The sequence below is a fragment of the Pyrus communis genome, chromosome 14, assembly GCF_963583255.1.
Source record: "Pyrus communis chromosome 14, drPyrComm1.1, whole genome shotgun sequence".
NCBI classification, from domain to species: domain Eukaryota; kingdom Viridiplantae; phylum Streptophyta; class Magnoliopsida; order Rosales; family Rosaceae; genus Pyrus; species Pyrus communis.
In genome coordinates this window covers 23,943,208-23,961,592 of record NC_084816.1, presented here as the reverse complement: position 1 = coordinate 23,961,592, position 18,385 = coordinate 23,943,208, and the positions used below count along the sequence as shown (strand labels likewise).

Genomic DNA, 18,385 nt, shown 5'->3' with positions numbered 1-18,385 from the left:
AATTCTCAGATAGTTCGATAATCATTCGTTTAGACTATCTCCAACCGGATGGGCCAAAATATGGCTCTTTTAACACAAAACTCATCTCCAATGAAGGGTTTGACCAAAAAAATTTGGGACCCACAGGACAAAATCCAGCCATATAGACAGCGGGTTGAGCATCCTTAGCCAACCAACCAGCCCGAAAAGCTGAGCCTAGCTGTCAATAACCCACATGTTAGCTGACGTCAGCTAGTTGTTGGATTTGAATTTTATTTTCTTTTAAAATGAAATTTAAAAATTAAAAAAAAAACTAAAAATTATAATTTTTTTCCTATAAATATCTAAGTCATTTCTACATCATTTTCACCCTTCCGTACTATCTTATCTGATTTTATTTTAATTCTTCACATTCTTTAAACTCATATCCGAAAAATTAATCTTTTTTTTAAGCAAAAAAAAAAAAAAAAAAAACATAGCATTCCGAAAAATTATGAAGATTACATAAATATAAGAAATATGGAGAGTTACTCATTTCTAAATATGATAATTTAATTCAATTAATTAATAAAGTTAAAGAACAAACTTAAAAATAATAAATTATTGAGGGGGCTAAAAAATAGCCACCTTTGGTTGGAGATGGTATATAAATATGGCCGAGCACTATTAATTAAAAAATAATTTCTTACAGAACTATAATCTAGATTGGAACTAAACATAGCCCTTTCGATTGAAGTTGACCATATCTGGTTATTATTGCATATCTAGTTATTATTGGGTGCAACTGCAACCCAAAGTCCAAATCCACTCGGGAAAAAGCGTAAGCACGATTACGCGGGGGCCCAAAACAAAAGGAGCAATCAAAAGCCCAATTACGCGGGCACTCTTCTGCTTCTTCTCCGCTTCTCTGACAGTCTCCCACTTCCACTACTCTTTCCCCTTCCCCAACTATCTGTAAATTCCACACCTTTTCTCTCGCTTTCCCAAATCCCACGCTCTCCAGGAATCCGTTTCCGATTCCAATCCCCACCGTCCTGCCACCGCCTCCTCAACCAACCCCCATATAAAAACCTCAAAACCCCACAACCCATCCGCTGCCGAATCGCACAGATGATGCTCCGAGTTCGCAGCAGAGACGGGCTCGAAAGAGTCACGGTGGAGAACCCACAGCGCACCACCGTCTCTGAACTCAAATCCTTGATACAAACCCAGCTCCGAATCCCTTTCCAGAACCAGACCATCTCCACCAATCAGAATCTCCTTTTGGCCAAAACCCAGGAAGAAATCGCTCGATTCATCGATATGGCGAATCCCAATACGTCTCTGACGGCGCTGAATCTCGCACATGGGTCGATTGTTTACTTGGCTTACGACGGCGAGCGCACCGTCGCCGGGCCGGCTTTCCACCCGGCGGGCTCTTTCGGGAGGAAGATGACTATGGATGATTTGATCGCCAAGCAGATGAAGGTCACGCGCCAGGAGAACCCGCACTGTGAACTGGTGTCGTTCGATCGGGATTGCGCTAATGCGTTCCAGCATTATGTGAATGATACGCTGGCTTTCGCGGCTAAGCGGGGAGGATTTATGTACGGGACGGTGTCGGAGGAGGGGAAGGTGGAGGTGGATTTCATCTACGAGCCTCCGCAGCAGGGAACGGAGGAGAATTTGGTGTTTTACAGAGACCCGGAGGAGGAAAAGGCGGTGGAGGCTATAGCAATGGGGTTGGGGATGAGACGGGTTGGGTATATCTTCACCCAGTCAGTGAGCCAGGACAAAAAGGATTATACTTTGTCGAATAGGGAGGTGCTTCAGGCGGCGGAGTTCCACGCAGAGAGCGGCTTGAAGGAGTGGGTGACCGCCATGGTTAAGTTGGAGGTGAATGAGGATGGTGGTGCTGATGTGCATTTCGAAGCTTTTCAGATGAGCGATATCTGTATTAGATTGTTTAAGGAAGGGTGGTTCGAGACCGAGATTGGAGAGGGTGATGATCCCAAATTGTCCAAGATGAAGAAGGATGTTGTCCTTGGAGTGAAGGATACTAAGGAGGTGGACAATGATTTTTTCTTGGTGGTAGTAAAAATCTTCGATCACCAGGTGCGCTACGATTCAATTGTTTCGTTTTGTTTTGTCTTAGTTTACTTGAACAATTTGAATTGCAATATTTGTTTGGATTGTTGTTTATCTTGCTGATTATTGTTACTTTTCGGTTTCCCTCTAACAATCACGTCCCGGTCGATAGTTGAAGCATGTCTATAACCTGGTGTGGCATTGAACTCTGTAGAACATTGTATTTTTTGTGAAATAGGCAATGAAATCTTTTGAATAGGTATTATCAAAGTCAGGGAAAGAATGTGAAAACGTGGTAGGAAATTAGAAAATCGGGGCCAAAATCGTGTTATAATTAAGGCAAATGTGTAGCCCGATTGCTTGTTTATTCTAGTTGTATTGAACTGCTAACTTTGGTTTTGAATTGTCTGTGATGTTTAAGACTGGATGTGGAGGAAATATTGTTGCCGTTGTACTGGAAATTCCACTTTCCTAGTTAATGTTGTGCTTTTTGCTGTTGATAAGGTTCTGGGGTGTATGATTATATATTGTGGGGCTAGACAAGCATTAGTTCTGCTGAACCAATTTTTATTTCCAAGAATTAGATTCCCATACTTACCTCTGACACTGAAGCTATGCCAGTTTACCGGTTAGTTGAGGGTGTAGTGTTCGTTCCTAATGCTTGCAGTTTGAGTGTTTGCAATTTCGAGCAGTGTAATGTTTTTCTTGTTTAATTTATTCATTCTTTTTTATATAAGCATTTGTCATTTCTCAGCTCGAATTGGGTTGATTTCAGTAGTTTGCTTTGGTTTTGGGTTGCCTGCAAGGACCTGGGGTTTTGTGACTTTCTAGCTTGTCACTAGGATCATAAGATTTGGTTGAATTGGTAAAGCATTATTGGATGTATTATATGTGTACGCAACATTTCCATTACCAGAGATGAGCTCTTTCGCACCTCCCGAACTTTTGCAGTTCTTAATGTTAGTTTTCTTTCCAGAACCTGTGTTTTGTTTGGGGTAAATGTGCTATAGATTACATATCTTGAGTGAACGTTCTCTTCTCCAAAAACTCTTGGCTGTCTTTTGGATCTCAACCGTTTAGTGCCATACTTTTGCCATTTGATCAAATTTTCTCTTGAAGTTGTTTCAACTACCTCTTTGGTAGACAAGGAACTAGAACAAAAAAATGTTTTGATTCAGCAAGTGGGTGATAGCACTGATGACCTATTCTCAGTGTAATGATTAGTGGAAACACATTTCGGGAGGGGAAGAAAAACTAAGATAAAATAAATTACGGACAAATGAGCACTCTAATAATTTGTGAAAGTAATCTCGAAAAGGGTTATAGTAGTGACCCTATAGGATTCACTGTACTAGGGTTCTTTAGCAAGTATTGTTTTATATATGGCCAAATTAATTGAAATACCTTTAGCGGGGCACTTGTCCCGCAAGTATATGGATTGATTAGGTTGAAGGTATCAAAATGACAGGAGTGTAGGGATGCATGAGTTATAATCATTATATGGGAAGCATTTGCTGTATACGACGTTTACTGTTGTTGTACGGTCACTTTGCTGCATAGGTTAACCTACTTACTGCGTTCTGCATTATAATAAAATCATATCTGTTTACTTGTGTTTCTTGCTGTGAAGAAGACATCCGTTGCTGCATAGGTTAACCTACTTACTGCGTTCTGCATTATAATAAAATCATATCTGTTTACTTGTGTTTCTTGCTGTGAAGAAGACATCCGTTGTTCTGACATGAACTTGTGTTACAATGCAGGGACCACTTTCATCATCTTTTCCTATTGAGAATCGTAACACCCCAGTGACGTTGAAGGCTCTGAAAACTCATCTGGATCGTGCTAAGAATCTTCCACTTGTGAAGAGAATTTCGGATTTCCATTTGCTGCTCTCACTCGCCAGGTTTCTAGACGTTGCTAATGATGTTCCTGCTTTGGCAGTGTGTGTCCATAAGCAATCACCCATACCAGAAGGCTACCGGTTACTGATCGAGACTATGGCCAATACTTGTTAGTGCTGCTTTGCATGCTCTTTCGGAAACTGATACCTCCTATGATCTCAAATGATTGTGGCTAACCAGTGATCCTTTGTCGTGGTTAGCTCCCACGCAATGCCATGAACCACCCGAAAAGGTTACTTAGCACCTGAGTAGTTAAGTTTTAACGCGTCTTTTCTCGGGCAGTTCAAGTTATGCAGTAAAAGTTTCTGGTCTGGATATTTATGCTTGCCAGAACTAGGCTTGAGTCGTTGTCGATGTATTATAATTTTACGATATATAAACTGATCTTCCAAACCATGGTGCTAGTTGCTTATCGGTTGTCGATCACTTGACGTGCATATTGGTTGTCGGAGTAGAGCACCGATGAGAGTCGTGCAGCTTTTGTGAGGCAAAAACACGTCGTGCCCTCTCTGTCTATAGCATTGTTTTCGTTTCACGAATCGCAAGGAATGTAGTTTAGAATCATGTTTGCCAAAATTCGCGACCACAACGAAGTCAAATAAAGTCAACGTTATTAACTTGGTGAACGCAGTGTTTAACCCAAGTGATCCATAGCTCAAAGAAGTGGTGAAAATATTCCTAAATTAAAGGTATTTTTTTTGTTTGAAAAATAGGACATGCTGGTGACGAAACCTCGGCCAGTCCACCTTTGTGACGGTTGGGAAATCTCAGAAAAGGCATTTCGGCATTTTCTAGCCACTGTCGTGTAGTTCACTAGTGTTAAGAATCGAATCCACATCCAACTGTATGAAATATAAGTCTGAAATTTGCTTAACATGTGATGTTTAGTCGAATAATTTCAAATAAAAATTGATGGTGATATATTCGCACTAAAATTGCAATAGAGGCGACAACTTATCAAAGAAATATCTTTGAGTAATCTTTTTATACATTTTTAAGGAAAGGGAGAAACCCTCTCCGGATCCCTTCCTGCTAATCCACCAAGTCCGGAGATCCATATGATTGAAATTTGATCCAACAACTACAAACAGAAGCCTACTTTAAAAATTATGTTAAATTCAATTTGGACATAGGGTTGGGCATGTTTTGGTTCAGTTTGCTTCACACCAAAACTGAAAACCGAACCGTATAAACTATTTTGGTTCGGTCTGATGGGTTCTATTCGGTTTGTGCTCCGACTCCCATATCACTTGAAACGTAAGTCTATACTCCAACTGCACAACACAAATCCATCAACAAACTCAGGGAAACACCAACAAGTGGACGACGGCGTTGTAGGTGTGAATGAAGACTACAAGAGCACGAGGGGAGGCGAAAGAGGTTGAGATCGCGGTGGAGATGGCGGGAGGTTGAGACCGAAGTGGAAGAAAAAAGTTCGGAATACTTGACATGAACCAAACATTTTCTATCACGAAAATCTGAGATTGCTTAAAACATAGAAAGAACATGGGAAAAACAACATACAGTAGATTATAAAGAAACAAAATTGCAGATACTGTCTTTGCCATGACAAGTGACCTCAAGCGCAAACACATCGGAAGAACCTAGCTGCCTCGTAAAATCGAAGAACAAAAGAACCGAAGTTTTCATCTTCTTCCAGTAATTCTCAACAAAGGAGAAATTATACCCTGCATCTCTTGCAACGACTGTTGTATCCTAATTTCCTCCTCAACCGACCGTTTAAGGTTTCGAATATGGCCCTTCAACGCATCGGAAGCTTTAATGTCCTCAGTCCTCATCTCAAGAACCTTCTCTGTCAACCCCATCAACAACCTCGAGTAACTCGGCACGGTCAAGTGCTTCTGCAAGAACTTCAGCAGCAATTCCAGCTCCTCTGAATCCAAATTCAACACACACTTCAGCATTTTATTCCTCGCCACCAACTCCTCCATCACCGCCACGACATTCTCCGGATTCTTGCTGCGCAAGACAGACACCAGAGCATCCTTGTGCCTAAACTTCTTCAATAGCTTGTCGTGCTCGGCCAATTTCACTTTCTTTGGCCTCATTACCACATAGTCCCGCTCGGACGGCTTCTCCCCTTGTCCTCTATGGAAATACCGAAAATTCGAAGGCCTTAAAACTTGAATCCGTGGTTCCTCCATCACAGGTCCCAAACCCCCAGCATCCCCTAAGGCCTTCAACCTCTTCTCCCTCTTCTCGTACTTCGAAAGCGGCCTATCTAGCTCCTCATCAGCACCACCGCCGGCATCTTCCTTGTACTTCCTCCTCCCAGCATAGATCATCCCATTCGAAGTTCCAATCACCCTCGTCATACAATCGGGCGAAAACCCTACGGACATAAGAGGTGCAGGGAACCGCATTGAGTGAGTGACCTTCATTTTCGCGTAATCAAACACCTTCATGTAACCATCCAATGCCACACTCAAAATCCTATACTGCTGCGCCTCCTCTCCGCTATCCTTCCCAATTTTCGCAACACAAATCGAAGTTACCGTCTTGTTGTGGCTCTCCATTGAATATACCATTTTCCCACCTGCCATCAAATCCCAAATCTTCACAGAATCGCCGCCAGACGTCGCAATCAACCCACCTGATGGCAAGAAAATCACGTCCTCCACGGGCTTTCCGTGATTCACCTCCATCACCGACCCCGAATCTCTAACCCTCACATCCCAAAGCTTCACTGTGTGATCATAAGACCCAGTTACGAACATATCCGTACTGACCGGCGAGCAATCGCCGCACCTCACGTAGTCCTTGTGGCCGAGCAAGTCGCAAATCGGGGTCTCCCCGGCGACATCCCAGTACTTGACAATCGCGTCGTCGCCGCCAGAGACCAAGTGGAGCTTGTCCGCAGCTGGGAATTTGACGAATCGAGCTGGGCGCGTGTGGGATTTAAGTTTCCGAAGCGGGTTTCGGGTTTTGACATCGAATACCTGGACGAGGCCGGAGAGGTCGGCGGCGGCGACGAGGAGGCCATCGCAGCGGAAAGAGGCAGAAGAAACGACGTCGCGGAAGGCGGAGATGGTGGCGGTGGGGGAGAATTGTTTGAGGGGGTTGTAGAGGGTGAGGGAGGCGGAGTGGGCGGCGGCGAAAGAGTGTGGCGCGGTGGGGGAGAAGGTGAGGGAGGAGATGGAGGAGATGAGGTCAGGGATTTGCTTTGTTTTGAAGGAGGACCAGTATTTGGATTCGGAGGTTTGTTTGGGGGTTCGGGGCTTAGGCTTGTGCTTGGGTTTCACAGGGAAGGTCTTGGAGATTTGGTGTTCCGCCATTGATGGTGTTAGGGTTTTGGTCCTCTTGGGGATCGGTCAAGGTTTTGGTTTCGATGGTGTTAGGGTTTTGGCTTTTGATGGGAGATCGCTAGACGACGCCGTTCTATAATTTAACTCTTATTACTAAATTTTTAATCAGAGAATTATTTTCTGGAACTTAAAACGCATTGTCGTACACGGATATTTTTTTTTGAGATGTGTTATCCACACATCTTTTTTTGCTTTTCACACTCTTGATAATTTTTACCCTTTGATATTTTTTAATTCAATCGATCTGAATGCTGTAAATTAAAAGGGTATATATGAAATAAAAGTGACTGTTATGTCGCAAATCCCTCTTTTTTTCTAAATGAAAAGTTAGAATTCATTGAACTTAAAGCAAATTACATCACTTAACGGTTTAGATGAAAAATGAGTTTCTGCAAGAAGCAAATAACTAATGCTTCTTCCAAAATGCACTTCAAGTGCTTCTGGTAATCGACCCGCTCGCAGTATCGCTTGTATCAAGAGAACAATTATACAATTGTAAATCTAAGGTTGTTCTGAAACATGATTTTCCAAAAGAGAATAAACACTTTAAAATGAATCAAATGTACGATATTATTTACGTTACATATATCACAGTGAAACTAAATTAACCAATTTCCCTTCCCTATAAGTTCTCTCTATTTAGCTTCAAAAACTTGGAAACACTTTTACATCTCTTCCACAAACTACGTTGTTGTACATATGTTACAAAATCAATCAACGAGGAACGAATAATTCGGTCCCGAAACATCTAAATTTCTAGCATTCTCAAATTGTGTACACTAGACAAGGCTTAAACTTCTGCAACTTCGAAATGGGAACACGACGGCGCGCTGTGTTGAGCGAGGCAATCCAGAATGCGGGAATTGGAAAAGGATCATACCTCTAGAGAAATGTGGATTGTCACATTCACTAGTTGTAAAATACAGAAATCTGTCAGCTATATATATGCAAGTGAGTTTCGATCAAGATCAGGCTGTGGTCGGCCACGAGTAGGTGTTGGTGGTCTTTGAATGTTGAGCTCCTGCAGGACAACAGAAACATACGAGTATGAGAGAGGCGACGGGTGACAGATTTTATGATACACGAAATAATAATCCATTAAAGGCACATACACATTTAACGACACTATAGATGTGCTTACCTGCATCCATGTGTCGTCTATGACCCGTTCAGGAGATGTCTCCGGTGACTGAAGAGGAGGTGGCAAAGGATGGATTAATTTCGGAACCACAACCAAACCTCTGCCAACAACCAGTATAGCACCAGCATTGTTTGCTGTCCCTGCATGAAAAGGCCATATGAGACAGCAAGCACCACAACACGGGAAAGAAACTTACAAAGATTTTGCTTACCGCAATAGTTGGTTGCAGAGAAAAGAGTGATCAACTGTCCCTGGGCAAATCTTTCAAATCCATCCATGACGCATTCATGAGCTCGTATAATGAGTTGTAATTTGTTTCTCTTACAGAATTCCGTGACACGATCAGGCTGCAAGTAGCAAGAATATATTAGTATGGTGGTACAAGTATGTACGTCTTAAGACTTAAAATTATGTACATGAAAGGGGTGACCATACAAAAGGGTTGTCCCCAATAACAAGATTTTAAAGGAGTTCGACACACTGTCGGTATTCCAAAAGAAAATCGATACTGATGTAATGTCACTACAGTATTGGTGATTAGGTATAACGAACCTGCTCTCATATCATCAAATGTCCGGTTTGTTTGATGTTAAAGAATGTGGTTTCAATCGATTGCCTATACCGTTGCTTGGACTACAGTTCTCAAGGTGTCAGGCTTTTTCAGTAAATCACAAACAGCTATATCTTTACTATTGTATGTGAATTGTCAAAATTGCTATAAACTTAAAATCATACCAGTGGCTCCTACTTTTTTTTTTTGATAAGTGGCCCCCACCTAAACCCTAACAGATACTTCGGTGCACTATCAATGCCAGAAGGGGGAAAACAAAGCAATATGAAGAGTAATGCAAGAGTAAAAATAGGGAAAAATAACCCAAAACTGCATACCCCAAAGGTGACAAGACCAGGCCCTCTGGCATTCGGTCTCAAGCCCTCTACACTATCGTTTTCTGTGGGATCAGACCTGTGTACATAGATGTCAATAAGATCATGAGCGATTAATTTAACAGCAAACGGACAGATGAATTGAGCAAGAGTGTACCACAAAAGATCCATTAAAACTATAGACCCAGCATCCATTGTAATGGGTCTTTCAAGCTTCTCTATCTGTTCTAAAGAATTGATGGATCTCCCAATGCCTCCATGCATACAGATAATTTTCTTTTCAATTAGAGCAGCAAGTGGGAGATAGTTGAAAAGTTGATTGAACCGAGTCCATGCCCATATTCCATCATTCTCGCCCTACATGCACATAAATCACTATAACTTTTAATATTTTGAAATCCATAGAAGACTGCATCATGTCCGTATAATTAAAACCCGTACCATTCTCTCAATGCATTCAATACGAAAACCAAAGAGTGCATTTATATCAGCAGCTTCATGGTTTCCACGTATTAAGTGAACATTGTCAGGATACTCAATCTGCAAAAACAATCAGGGCATATGGTCAAATATAAAAGTGGGGACTACAAAAATATATAAATTAGGTTACTTAAAAGCAGCACTTGCCTTCAGTGCAAGGAGCAAAGTTATGGTCTCCAAGCTGTGCTGTCCTCGATCGACATAATCCCCCAAAAACAAGTAGTCGATATACCTGTAACAATAACTAGCCTAGCTGAAAAGTCTGTTTTATTTTTTGATTCATAGTTTATATAGCTGTAACATTTAGAAAAATTATTAAACAAAGAATTGGGAGTGAATTCTTTCATATTCGACTTTATTTCTTCAGTAAAACTCTGAGTCACAGTTCTGGTGCAAAACGAGTTCTATCTACAAGTACATTGACAGATATAGCATGAGCAAAAATATTCAACTTACGTTATGTCTCCGGCAGCAGATGGAAATCCATATTCATCAAATAAGCGCATTAAATCACCAAACTGTCCATGAAGATCGCCAAATACTTTAACAGGGGCTTTCAGCTGAAGAACTGTTTGCTCCTGCATAAAGATCTGCTCAGCAGCATAACAAAGTTCTCCCACTTCATAAGAATCCATGAAAAACTTCCTATTGACAGGGGCTTTCCAGTTTCGAGGCCTCAACAATGTAGATATAACCTGCAAGGAAACAAATAACAAAAAAATCCTTCAAGTAAAAATATGTATGGAGCGAGAGAGAGAGAGAGAGAGAGAGAGAGAGAGAGAGAGAGGATGACTCAAATGTTAATTGACACTTGCCTTTTTATGTAGCCCTTGTGGAGACTTCTGCCTGGTGAACTTTTTGTTGGGATGTGATAAGTCATTATTCATTGGAATCATTCGTCTGCTTTCATTTTCAAATTGGTCCAAAGACAACTGTCTTACCATCCCACCCAAGTTACCTACAGCCTCTTTGGCAACGACAACCTACAACAACAGCAAATTATAATTTATGCCGCTCGAAGAAGAAAAATTCCCTCAATTAAGTTTTGATGCAAAGGGCATACAGCTCTGTGATGAAGGCGAACATCAGCCTCAGTGTCACTACCATCCAACAATGTTTCTGCAACTTGCGAGTTATCATCTGAAACAGATGTTTCTTCAGCAGGAGTAGCAGATGTTGACTGCACAGCTTGCCAAACAGCATTAGCTGCCTCAGCTTCGGCAGCAGAAGCCTCCCGAAGTTTCTCCATTGAACTTTTGTCCATGCTGCCAAAAATAATGATGTATGGCACAAATTATGAGCACGTGGCTCAGTCAAAGTACTTGGTAGAGAGGGAAAAGACAAAACAGAATAATACCTCGAGCGACTTGACGAGGGACTCTCAGGTTCACCATCAGATGATGTTCCAAAAGTACTTGTGTTGGCATGAAACATTCTGGGACTTGATACAGTTGGGGATCTCTCAGAAGTTAAAACAGGCGAATTACCTTCAGACTGAAATAATGAATTTTCTGCAACCAGGAAGTCACCTAACAGGATGTCTGTACAAGAAGATAAACAAAAGACCTTAAACATGATAGAACCACAGAAGGCTGCATCCATTATTCAATTACATTATTCATATTTTCATTTGGGTTCTAAAGTCTTTACCTCCCTTAAGACCACCATAAATGTATATACGAACACCAAGAGATGCAGCTGCGTGGCGGCAACGACGCATGAGCTCCAAAGGAGGATCATAGTCATTCTGTCCCTTTCCTGTGCGTGAGGAGGTCACAAGCCCATTTCTGTCTAACCAAACTCCAGCAGCAGTGTCCAATACTATCAAATAAGGAGAAAGGAACATAGAAACAAAAGATATTAAGAAAACTTAATGAACTTACATAATCATGTGGTAACAAAATTCGCAACCAAAAAATTACCTGCAACAGCTGCTTCGCCTTCTATACAACGACCTCCCCTAAGAGTACCTCCTGTAACATGTAATCTTGCCCCAACAAAAACCTGATAGCAGAATAGTCAGTTAGGTGCTAAAATAAGGTTCAAACTCAAAAGGGTAAAGGTAACTCAGAAGATAGGCAGCTAGGTGTAGAAAATGCAAAATGCATTAGTACCACAAACATTATATGATTTCTTCTATCAAAATATGTTCAGTAAAATAAGTGCTTCACTTCAAAGAAAAAAGTAAAAAAAAACATATAAAATAATCGTGCAACACACAAATGGGTAACTCTGCATTCCTAGTTTATATATCATCACTTACCGCCGCATGTTGATACCTTGGTGAAGGTGATACTCCTGGTGCAAGGGTCCACTCCCACTGACCATTTCTATGCATAAGCAGTCCATAAGCGTCTGCTAGTGGCTGTGGGAGCATAGATATGAGCAAAGCAAACAAAATCAGATAACTCGTTTAGCTCAAGTGGCCTCCAGTATAAATTGACAGAGGCAATATACAAGAATGATAGAGGCGTAGGCTCAGATTTCACATACCGCTCCAGAAATATCTCTACCACCACAAAGCAAAAACATACCATCTGAGCGGGCACTGGCTGTTGCATACCTGCAAAATAAGGTTGGTTCATAAAAACAAAGTTCACCACCACTTTCATAACTTTTCACTTATTGAAATATGAATACTACTCACATTCTAGCAGAAGGCCTATCACCTTCTGGGCTCAGCCTAGCCCATACATAAGGTTTCTGAGCAGTATCCAGAACCCAGGCATCAGAAAGTACTCTTTTTCCTTTAAAAAATATTAGGTAAAGATGGTAAACGTCAATGCTTCAAAAAGTAACTGCATTTGACAACAGTGAAGTGCATGGAATCTATGGATGGATAGCGAACACATAGGGTTTAGAGAATACACACACCATCGTTTCCACTGACGGTAACAAGATATCTTTGAGCAACTAAGTCCATTACATGGCCGTAGCGAGGCCCAGGACCTTGTCCTTGTACAACCACTCTACGGACAGACAACAAAAACAAAAAAAACAGATCATTTGTACCGTATCTTTGAAGATTAATCAGTAAACTCTCCAGTAGGATAAGCTCAGTTAAGGTCAGTTATGCTCACCTGTGCCATTTAAACTTATCGTTGGTCAAGTCCAGCACGTATAGATCATCTGTGGAATGCCCAGCAGGACCTATACCACCCTAAACATAGAGATTAACACATATCAACTTTAACACTTATTCAACCCAGTAAGAAGTTAATTCATGAACTTTGAAACTATCATAAACCCAGTAAAAGATAACCTCTAAACTTATACTCCATCTCCAAAACCCAATAAACACAAAAGCCTCTAAATTTCGAATCATTCATCGAAATGTATTACTCAATTCACCTGAAATACAACCATAGTGCCCACCGCAGCCGCCGCGTGAGCTGCCCTCGGAGACGGTGGCTCACCTGCAGGCCTCATTCTGCAAAATTTGAACCACCCCCAAAGCAGAAGAACGATCAGTAAGAATCCAATTCAATTCCAACAAGTTTTTCAAAATACAGAAACCAAAAATTGATAAAGCAATTAGAAAATACCTAGTCCATTTCCTGGTGAGAACATCATACGAATGCACAGAATTGGTCACCCCAGCTAACCCTACATTCACAATCAAATCAAATTCCAAAGAAAACCAAAATCGAGATTCGAATTGAAACAGTAGTACAAATATCGAGGCGGGACAGAGGTGGTAACTGATGCCAGGGGCGGAGGAGGCGGCGCCGCCTTCAATGGCGGTGGCACCGCCGAAGAGGATGAGACGGGGGCCATGGGTCTTAGTGGCGGCAACGGCGGTGAGGGTGTGAGCGCAGCGGGGACCAGGGCCGTCGTCGTCGCAATCCCAATAGGTCTCGAGAGTACGATAGGTCGGAGCCGGGTACAGCCATGGCTTCGAACCCATCAAAACCCAAACCCGGAAGCAGGAGCACCACCACCACCACCACCACCAGCAGAGCCGTTTGATTTGATCTCCTGATTCCCTCTCTCTACTCTCTCTCTCTCTCTCTCTCTACTTTTTTTTTCTCTCTCTACTTTCTACGCGGTGACGATGATGAAGCCTTGATCGCTGAGATTGCCGTGCTTCTCTGTGGGGCCCGATCTTCGGCTGCGGGCACTTCAATTTTCTTTTTCTTTTTTTTTTAATTTATTTTAAATTATTTATTTGATGGAAATTGAATTGAATAATCGTGGAGGTCCGTAGGGGTTTCGGACTTTGGGTCTTCTAGACAGACAATAAGTCAACCGCTCCGTTTTTCCGTAGAGAGAATCTCAAAAGTCAAAACTATACAATTTGTGTTTGGAGTTGAGTACTAGTAGATTACACACTAGAAAATATCCCGCCCGTGGGGTAATCATTACACGTATTTTAATATGATTTGATGGTAGTATTGATATTGGCAATTATTATTAGCACTTTAAAAATCTCATTCTACACTCCTCACAAGTAAATTTTTCTTTTTAATTATAGAAAGTTTAGAATGTCAAATAAGATTTTTAGAGTACTAATAATAATTCCTTTAATATTTTTCATTTTTCGAAAACTCCCAGTACCAAGCACAAAAGCATCCAGACCATGAGAAAAGAATCTTCTACAGAACTTGTTTGTGGGGGATCCAGATGATCAAACAATCATGTTCATTCATCGTACGGTCATAAATAATTTAAAATTGAAAATTGAATATAAATAGTACCTAATGAAAATTATCCGCACGATATACAATAAACGGATATGATTGATTGATACACCGGATTCCCACAAAGAGGATCCACAAATGATCCTTTTCCCAAACCATGGGGAGTGTTGGGTGCTCTGATGTGTAGAATATGGGTTTATATCATATAAGCGTATTTGACTACTACACTTCACAAAATTCAAAAACTTGAACCGTTCGAATCTCTTTTTCACTCTCTTGAAGAGTCTGAATCTCTCGGCCCGCAAACTCTAAACACAAAAATTCAGAATAAATCTTATTCGTTCTAGAATGGCCTAAAGGTGTCAGTCTTTTGAATATCCGCCCATTTAGTTCTCTAATTTCAGCGAGGCTTTCTTTTTCTTGTTTACTTGTCCATATTTTTCCACAAAATGTAACCACGTAAAGACTCTGCCGAAGGCGTTCTTGTTCATATCCAAAGATTCATGTTCCATGCCTGCAACAAGTAGCTCTCACTATCTAAAAATTCCCTGCACAACATTTTTCACCTCGGACAACGCCGGTCAGTCAACGCCACCGGTCAGGTTGCACAGACCGGGGTGCCTTCGAAGTTTTCTAGACCAATTTCATCATTAAACATCAATTCAACAAATTCTACAGCTGATGCGATATGTACCAGAAACAAGACGATAATATATTCCCGACGAGGAAGAAATTTAACGGAATGAATTGAGATCAGGGGCATGGATTCGGAAACCTTTTGTGAACCTTGTTAATTTCCGCGATTACTTCTGGTGTGAGCTCGACCTTGCATCCGTCTAGAACCTCCTGAAGTTGCCATGACTTGGTTGCTCCGAAAACAACACTTGCAACGAGGGGGCGGCTCAAAACAAAGGCTGCCAAATGCATAAACGTAGATATTTAGCTCAAGAAATTAAAAGAACTACGATCTCAATCCAACAATTGAGAGCCAACAATCATGCTGCAATCAGTAGATGGCTGTATGGTTTCAGCAACCATGTCGAGAACAAGGGACGAGGAAATTTCAGAAATTCCGTAAAAGGTTATTGGTTACCATCATACTGAGACTTTTATCGGAGTTTTGAAAATGCATTTGCTTCAACTTTAATTAAAAGTTCTATTAAACCCTGGATTCAGAATTCAGAAATCTTTCAGTAAACCTATCAAAGTTAACAGACGAAAATCTGTACCATGGCTGCTGCTCTTATGATGTGATTGGACAGGTTGTACTTGGATTCCCCTTCAGAATATTTCCCTGGTGAAGAAACATAACAGTTTAATCAATACAATATCATCGCTTAGAGACTTAGAGTGCAGAAACTCCTACATTCTAAAATATAAGATGGAAAATCTTGAGAAATGACCTCTAAAAACATTCAACCGAGCATCTGCCAGACCCTCATCATGCGAAAAATACTTCCTAGAGAGTATACCCATTGCAAGGGGGCTGTAAGCTAGTAAACTGATCCTAAAACATTGAGTTGAACTTTATCAAGAAATTGGCATGGGCAATTCAAAGTTCGAACAAATTTTCCCTTTAGTGTCATGCGTGATGAATAGTTCAGTTATCACTTTTTTCAGAAATCAAACTCTTTGAATACCTCTCACGATGACAGCATTCAGCCAATCCAGAATCAAAAGTTCAGCATAGCAAGCTGTATGCGTTCTGTCAAACAAAAAATCAGTCGAATTAGTCCAAAAATCGATAGAGCAACACAGTAACCATTTGAGTGGGAGTATGAATTCCATCAAATAGACAACCTGCAGAGATACAATCTTTGGACAGCAAGTGCTCCTTTCAGCTACCTGAACAAACTTCATGACACCGTATGGTGTTTCATTACTGAGACCAACGTATCTGATCTACAAAACAAAACTTTTCATGCATTACGCCATCGCCATGTTCACAAACCATTGCAATAAAGAACAAAATCGCCAAACCAAACGAATTATCAACAAAGAGCGAAAATAAACCAGCAGTCTGAAACAAACCTTACCCGAATCAAAAGCCCTCTCAAGAGAATCCAGTTGTTCCTTCATAGGAATTGAACAAAACTGCCGCGTTGGATCACATTCAGTTTCCCCAAACATGGGAACATAGCTACGAAAATAATCACTAATCAGCTGAAGTGTACTAAATGCTCGGTGCATTGAAGCACAAGTTTCTCCAAACCACGGTGAAGTCAAGTAAATTCTTTGAAAAGTAAACATACTTAATTGGGTAAAAAAAATAAACTTTGAACATCATATAACAATTAACTTAAATTTTGCACCAATTTTACAAACCACTACAAAAATATGTCTACATACAAACCGATCGGGCCAATGAATCTGATAAAGATCGATGTAATCCGTCTGCAACCGCCTTAAACTGCATTTGAACATTACATAATCCATCACTAAGCAAGTCACAACACAAAGTGCTTAAGCAGAACTAAAATTCTGAACTATATTGCTTGATCAAACCTGCCATCAATGGCGTCGGCGATATTCCCGGCATCCAAACACTTGGGGCCATCTCGAACCCAAGTCATCTGCCCAGACGGACCCGTGACCTGAGCAAACCCAATTCTTCCACATCAAAGAACAGAAGAAATCTGACATAAAAACACCATAAGCATGACTTGTTAGAACCTAAAACCAGAGCTTATTAACTACCTTGGTGGCCAAAACGACGCTGTTTCGAGGAGTTTTGCTCTCCCTAATCCAGCGGCCGAGGTACTCCTCGCTCGTCCCCTGAGTCTCCGCTCGCTGAACCACCGGGTACATTTCTGCGGAGTCGAAGAAGTTGATTCCGGCCTCGACAGCTCCGCCGAGGAGTCGAAAGGACTCCGGCAACGAGTTTTACTCGCCGAAAGTCGTCGTCCCTGCGAAGAAGAATGAGTCAGATTCTCAGTGGGAATGTAACGGACAGTATTGGAAATTGAGAGAGGAGGCAGACGAACCCAAGCAGAGCTTTGAGACTGTTAGATTCGGGGCGAGGTTGACGAGCGGCACCGCCATTGCTTCCGCCGGAGAAGCTCTCTCTCGGAGTTTGTGAATTGTGAGCGAAGGGCGGAGAACGAGGATGGGGAAGGCGGCACTGGGCCGTTGTCTACTTGTTTTGGTGGGGATTTCAGGGGCCGTATAAGATAAAACGAAACGGAGCTATTATTTGCACCCACAAAATTTCTCATTGCACCCCACGTCAATGCAAATCACTTAAAGCCTACCCGCCAAACGGCAATTCAAATTGTATTACACAAAGCAAAATTATTTTAATTATCGGGGTTTTTCTCCTTTTTAGCATCTCAAAGTTTCGTCAAAATTGCATTTTATTATATTTAGTTATTTCGTCTTGATTTCATTTTTAAAGTTTGATTTGCTACCATTTTGTCATTTATGTTAGCTTGGGCTGTTAATTAATGTTAGGATATTAAACTAATAATTCTCACTTTACTACTTTCTAATATCGAAAAATTCACAATTTGTTATCCTTTGTATGGATGAGAGAAATAAACTTGAAATTTTAACAAAAGTCAAAAATTATAAATTAACATGCACCAATTTCACTCCTTGAATTCATAAACATAGAACTTTAGGATTTCCATGGAAAAAAAATAAAAAAAAAATTGGAATTTGAAACTTCTAATTCCTAACTTTAAATTCCATATAAATAAGTGTCATTTTCAAATTCTTATAGGAAGAGTTTAAAAAAAAAAAATTATGTAGTCAAATTCCATTGTTTTCCTCATCCAAAGACCAGTGTTAGGTTTTTTTTTGTTCAAACACAGTGTTAGTTTCTTCTCGCCTCAGTTTCATAGTTAGTACTCTTAAATTCATACTTATGTTAGCTTAGACGTCAAAAATCTTGTTAAAGTACAACATGACACTTCACACAACAATAATTCTGCAAAAACATACGCAATTTACCTGTCAAATATC

At 40.9% G+C, this 18,385-nt stretch overlaps 3 protein-coding genes and 1 pseudogene across 4 annotated transcripts; 1 reads left to right on the top strand and 3 right to left on the bottom strand.

The window, feature by feature from the left end:
* Positions 1–898: 898 nt before the first annotated feature.
* Positions 899–4,346, top strand: LOC137715800 (NPL4-like protein 2). The gene is made up of 2 exons (XM_068455149.1): positions 899–2,073; positions 3,810–4,346. Exons 1-2 carry the CDS (start codon positions 1,090–1,092, stop codon positions 4,062–4,064), a joined length of 1,239 nt encoding a protein of 412 aa, XP_068311250.1. The 5' UTR covers positions 899–1,089; the 3' UTR covers positions 4,065–4,346.
* A 1,153-nt stretch (positions 4,347–5,499) lies between these two features.
* Positions 5,500–7,320, bottom strand: LOC137715836 (protein SLOW WALKER 1-like). The gene has a single exon (XM_068455186.1). It carries the CDS (start codon positions 7,244–7,246, stop codon positions 5,597–5,599), a length of 1,650 nt encoding a protein of 549 aa, XP_068311287.1. The 5' UTR covers positions 7,247–7,320; the 3' UTR covers positions 5,500–5,596.
* A 508-nt stretch (positions 7,321–7,828) lies between these two features.
* LOC137715062 (serine/threonine-protein phosphatase BSL1-like) lies at positions 7,829–13,887 on the bottom strand. Of its 2 annotated transcripts, none has more exons than XM_068454285.1 (21): positions 13,485–13,887; positions 13,328–13,388; positions 13,134–13,212; positions 12,863–12,942; positions 12,657–12,751; positions 12,430–12,529; positions 12,276–12,345; positions 12,046–12,147; positions 11,705–11,786; positions 11,433–11,603; positions 11,140–11,323; positions 10,846–11,035; positions 10,598–10,765; positions 10,239–10,477; positions 9,930–10,014; positions 9,744–9,842; positions 9,460–9,659; positions 9,306–9,381; positions 8,629–8,764; positions 8,418–8,557; positions 7,829–8,297 (listed from the first exon to the last, which is right to left on the bottom strand). In XM_068454285.1, the coding sequence occupies exons 1-21, from the start codon at positions 13,687–13,689 to the stop codon at positions 8,214–8,216; spliced, it is 2,646 nt and encodes an 881-aa protein (XP_068310386.1). In that variant the 5' UTR covers positions 13,690–13,887; the 3' UTR covers positions 7,829–8,213. The 2 variants fall into 2 exon arrangements, with proteins under 2 accessions (XP_068310386.1, XP_068310385.1); XM_068454284.1 differs by having other exon boundaries at positions 10,846–11,047; positions 13,485–13,886.
* Positions 13,888–15,175: 1,288 nt separating this feature from the next.
* On the bottom strand, positions 15,176–17,464 carry LOC137714650 (uncharacterized; annotated as a pseudogene).
* Between the last annotated feature and the right edge of the window lie 921 nt (positions 17,465–18,385).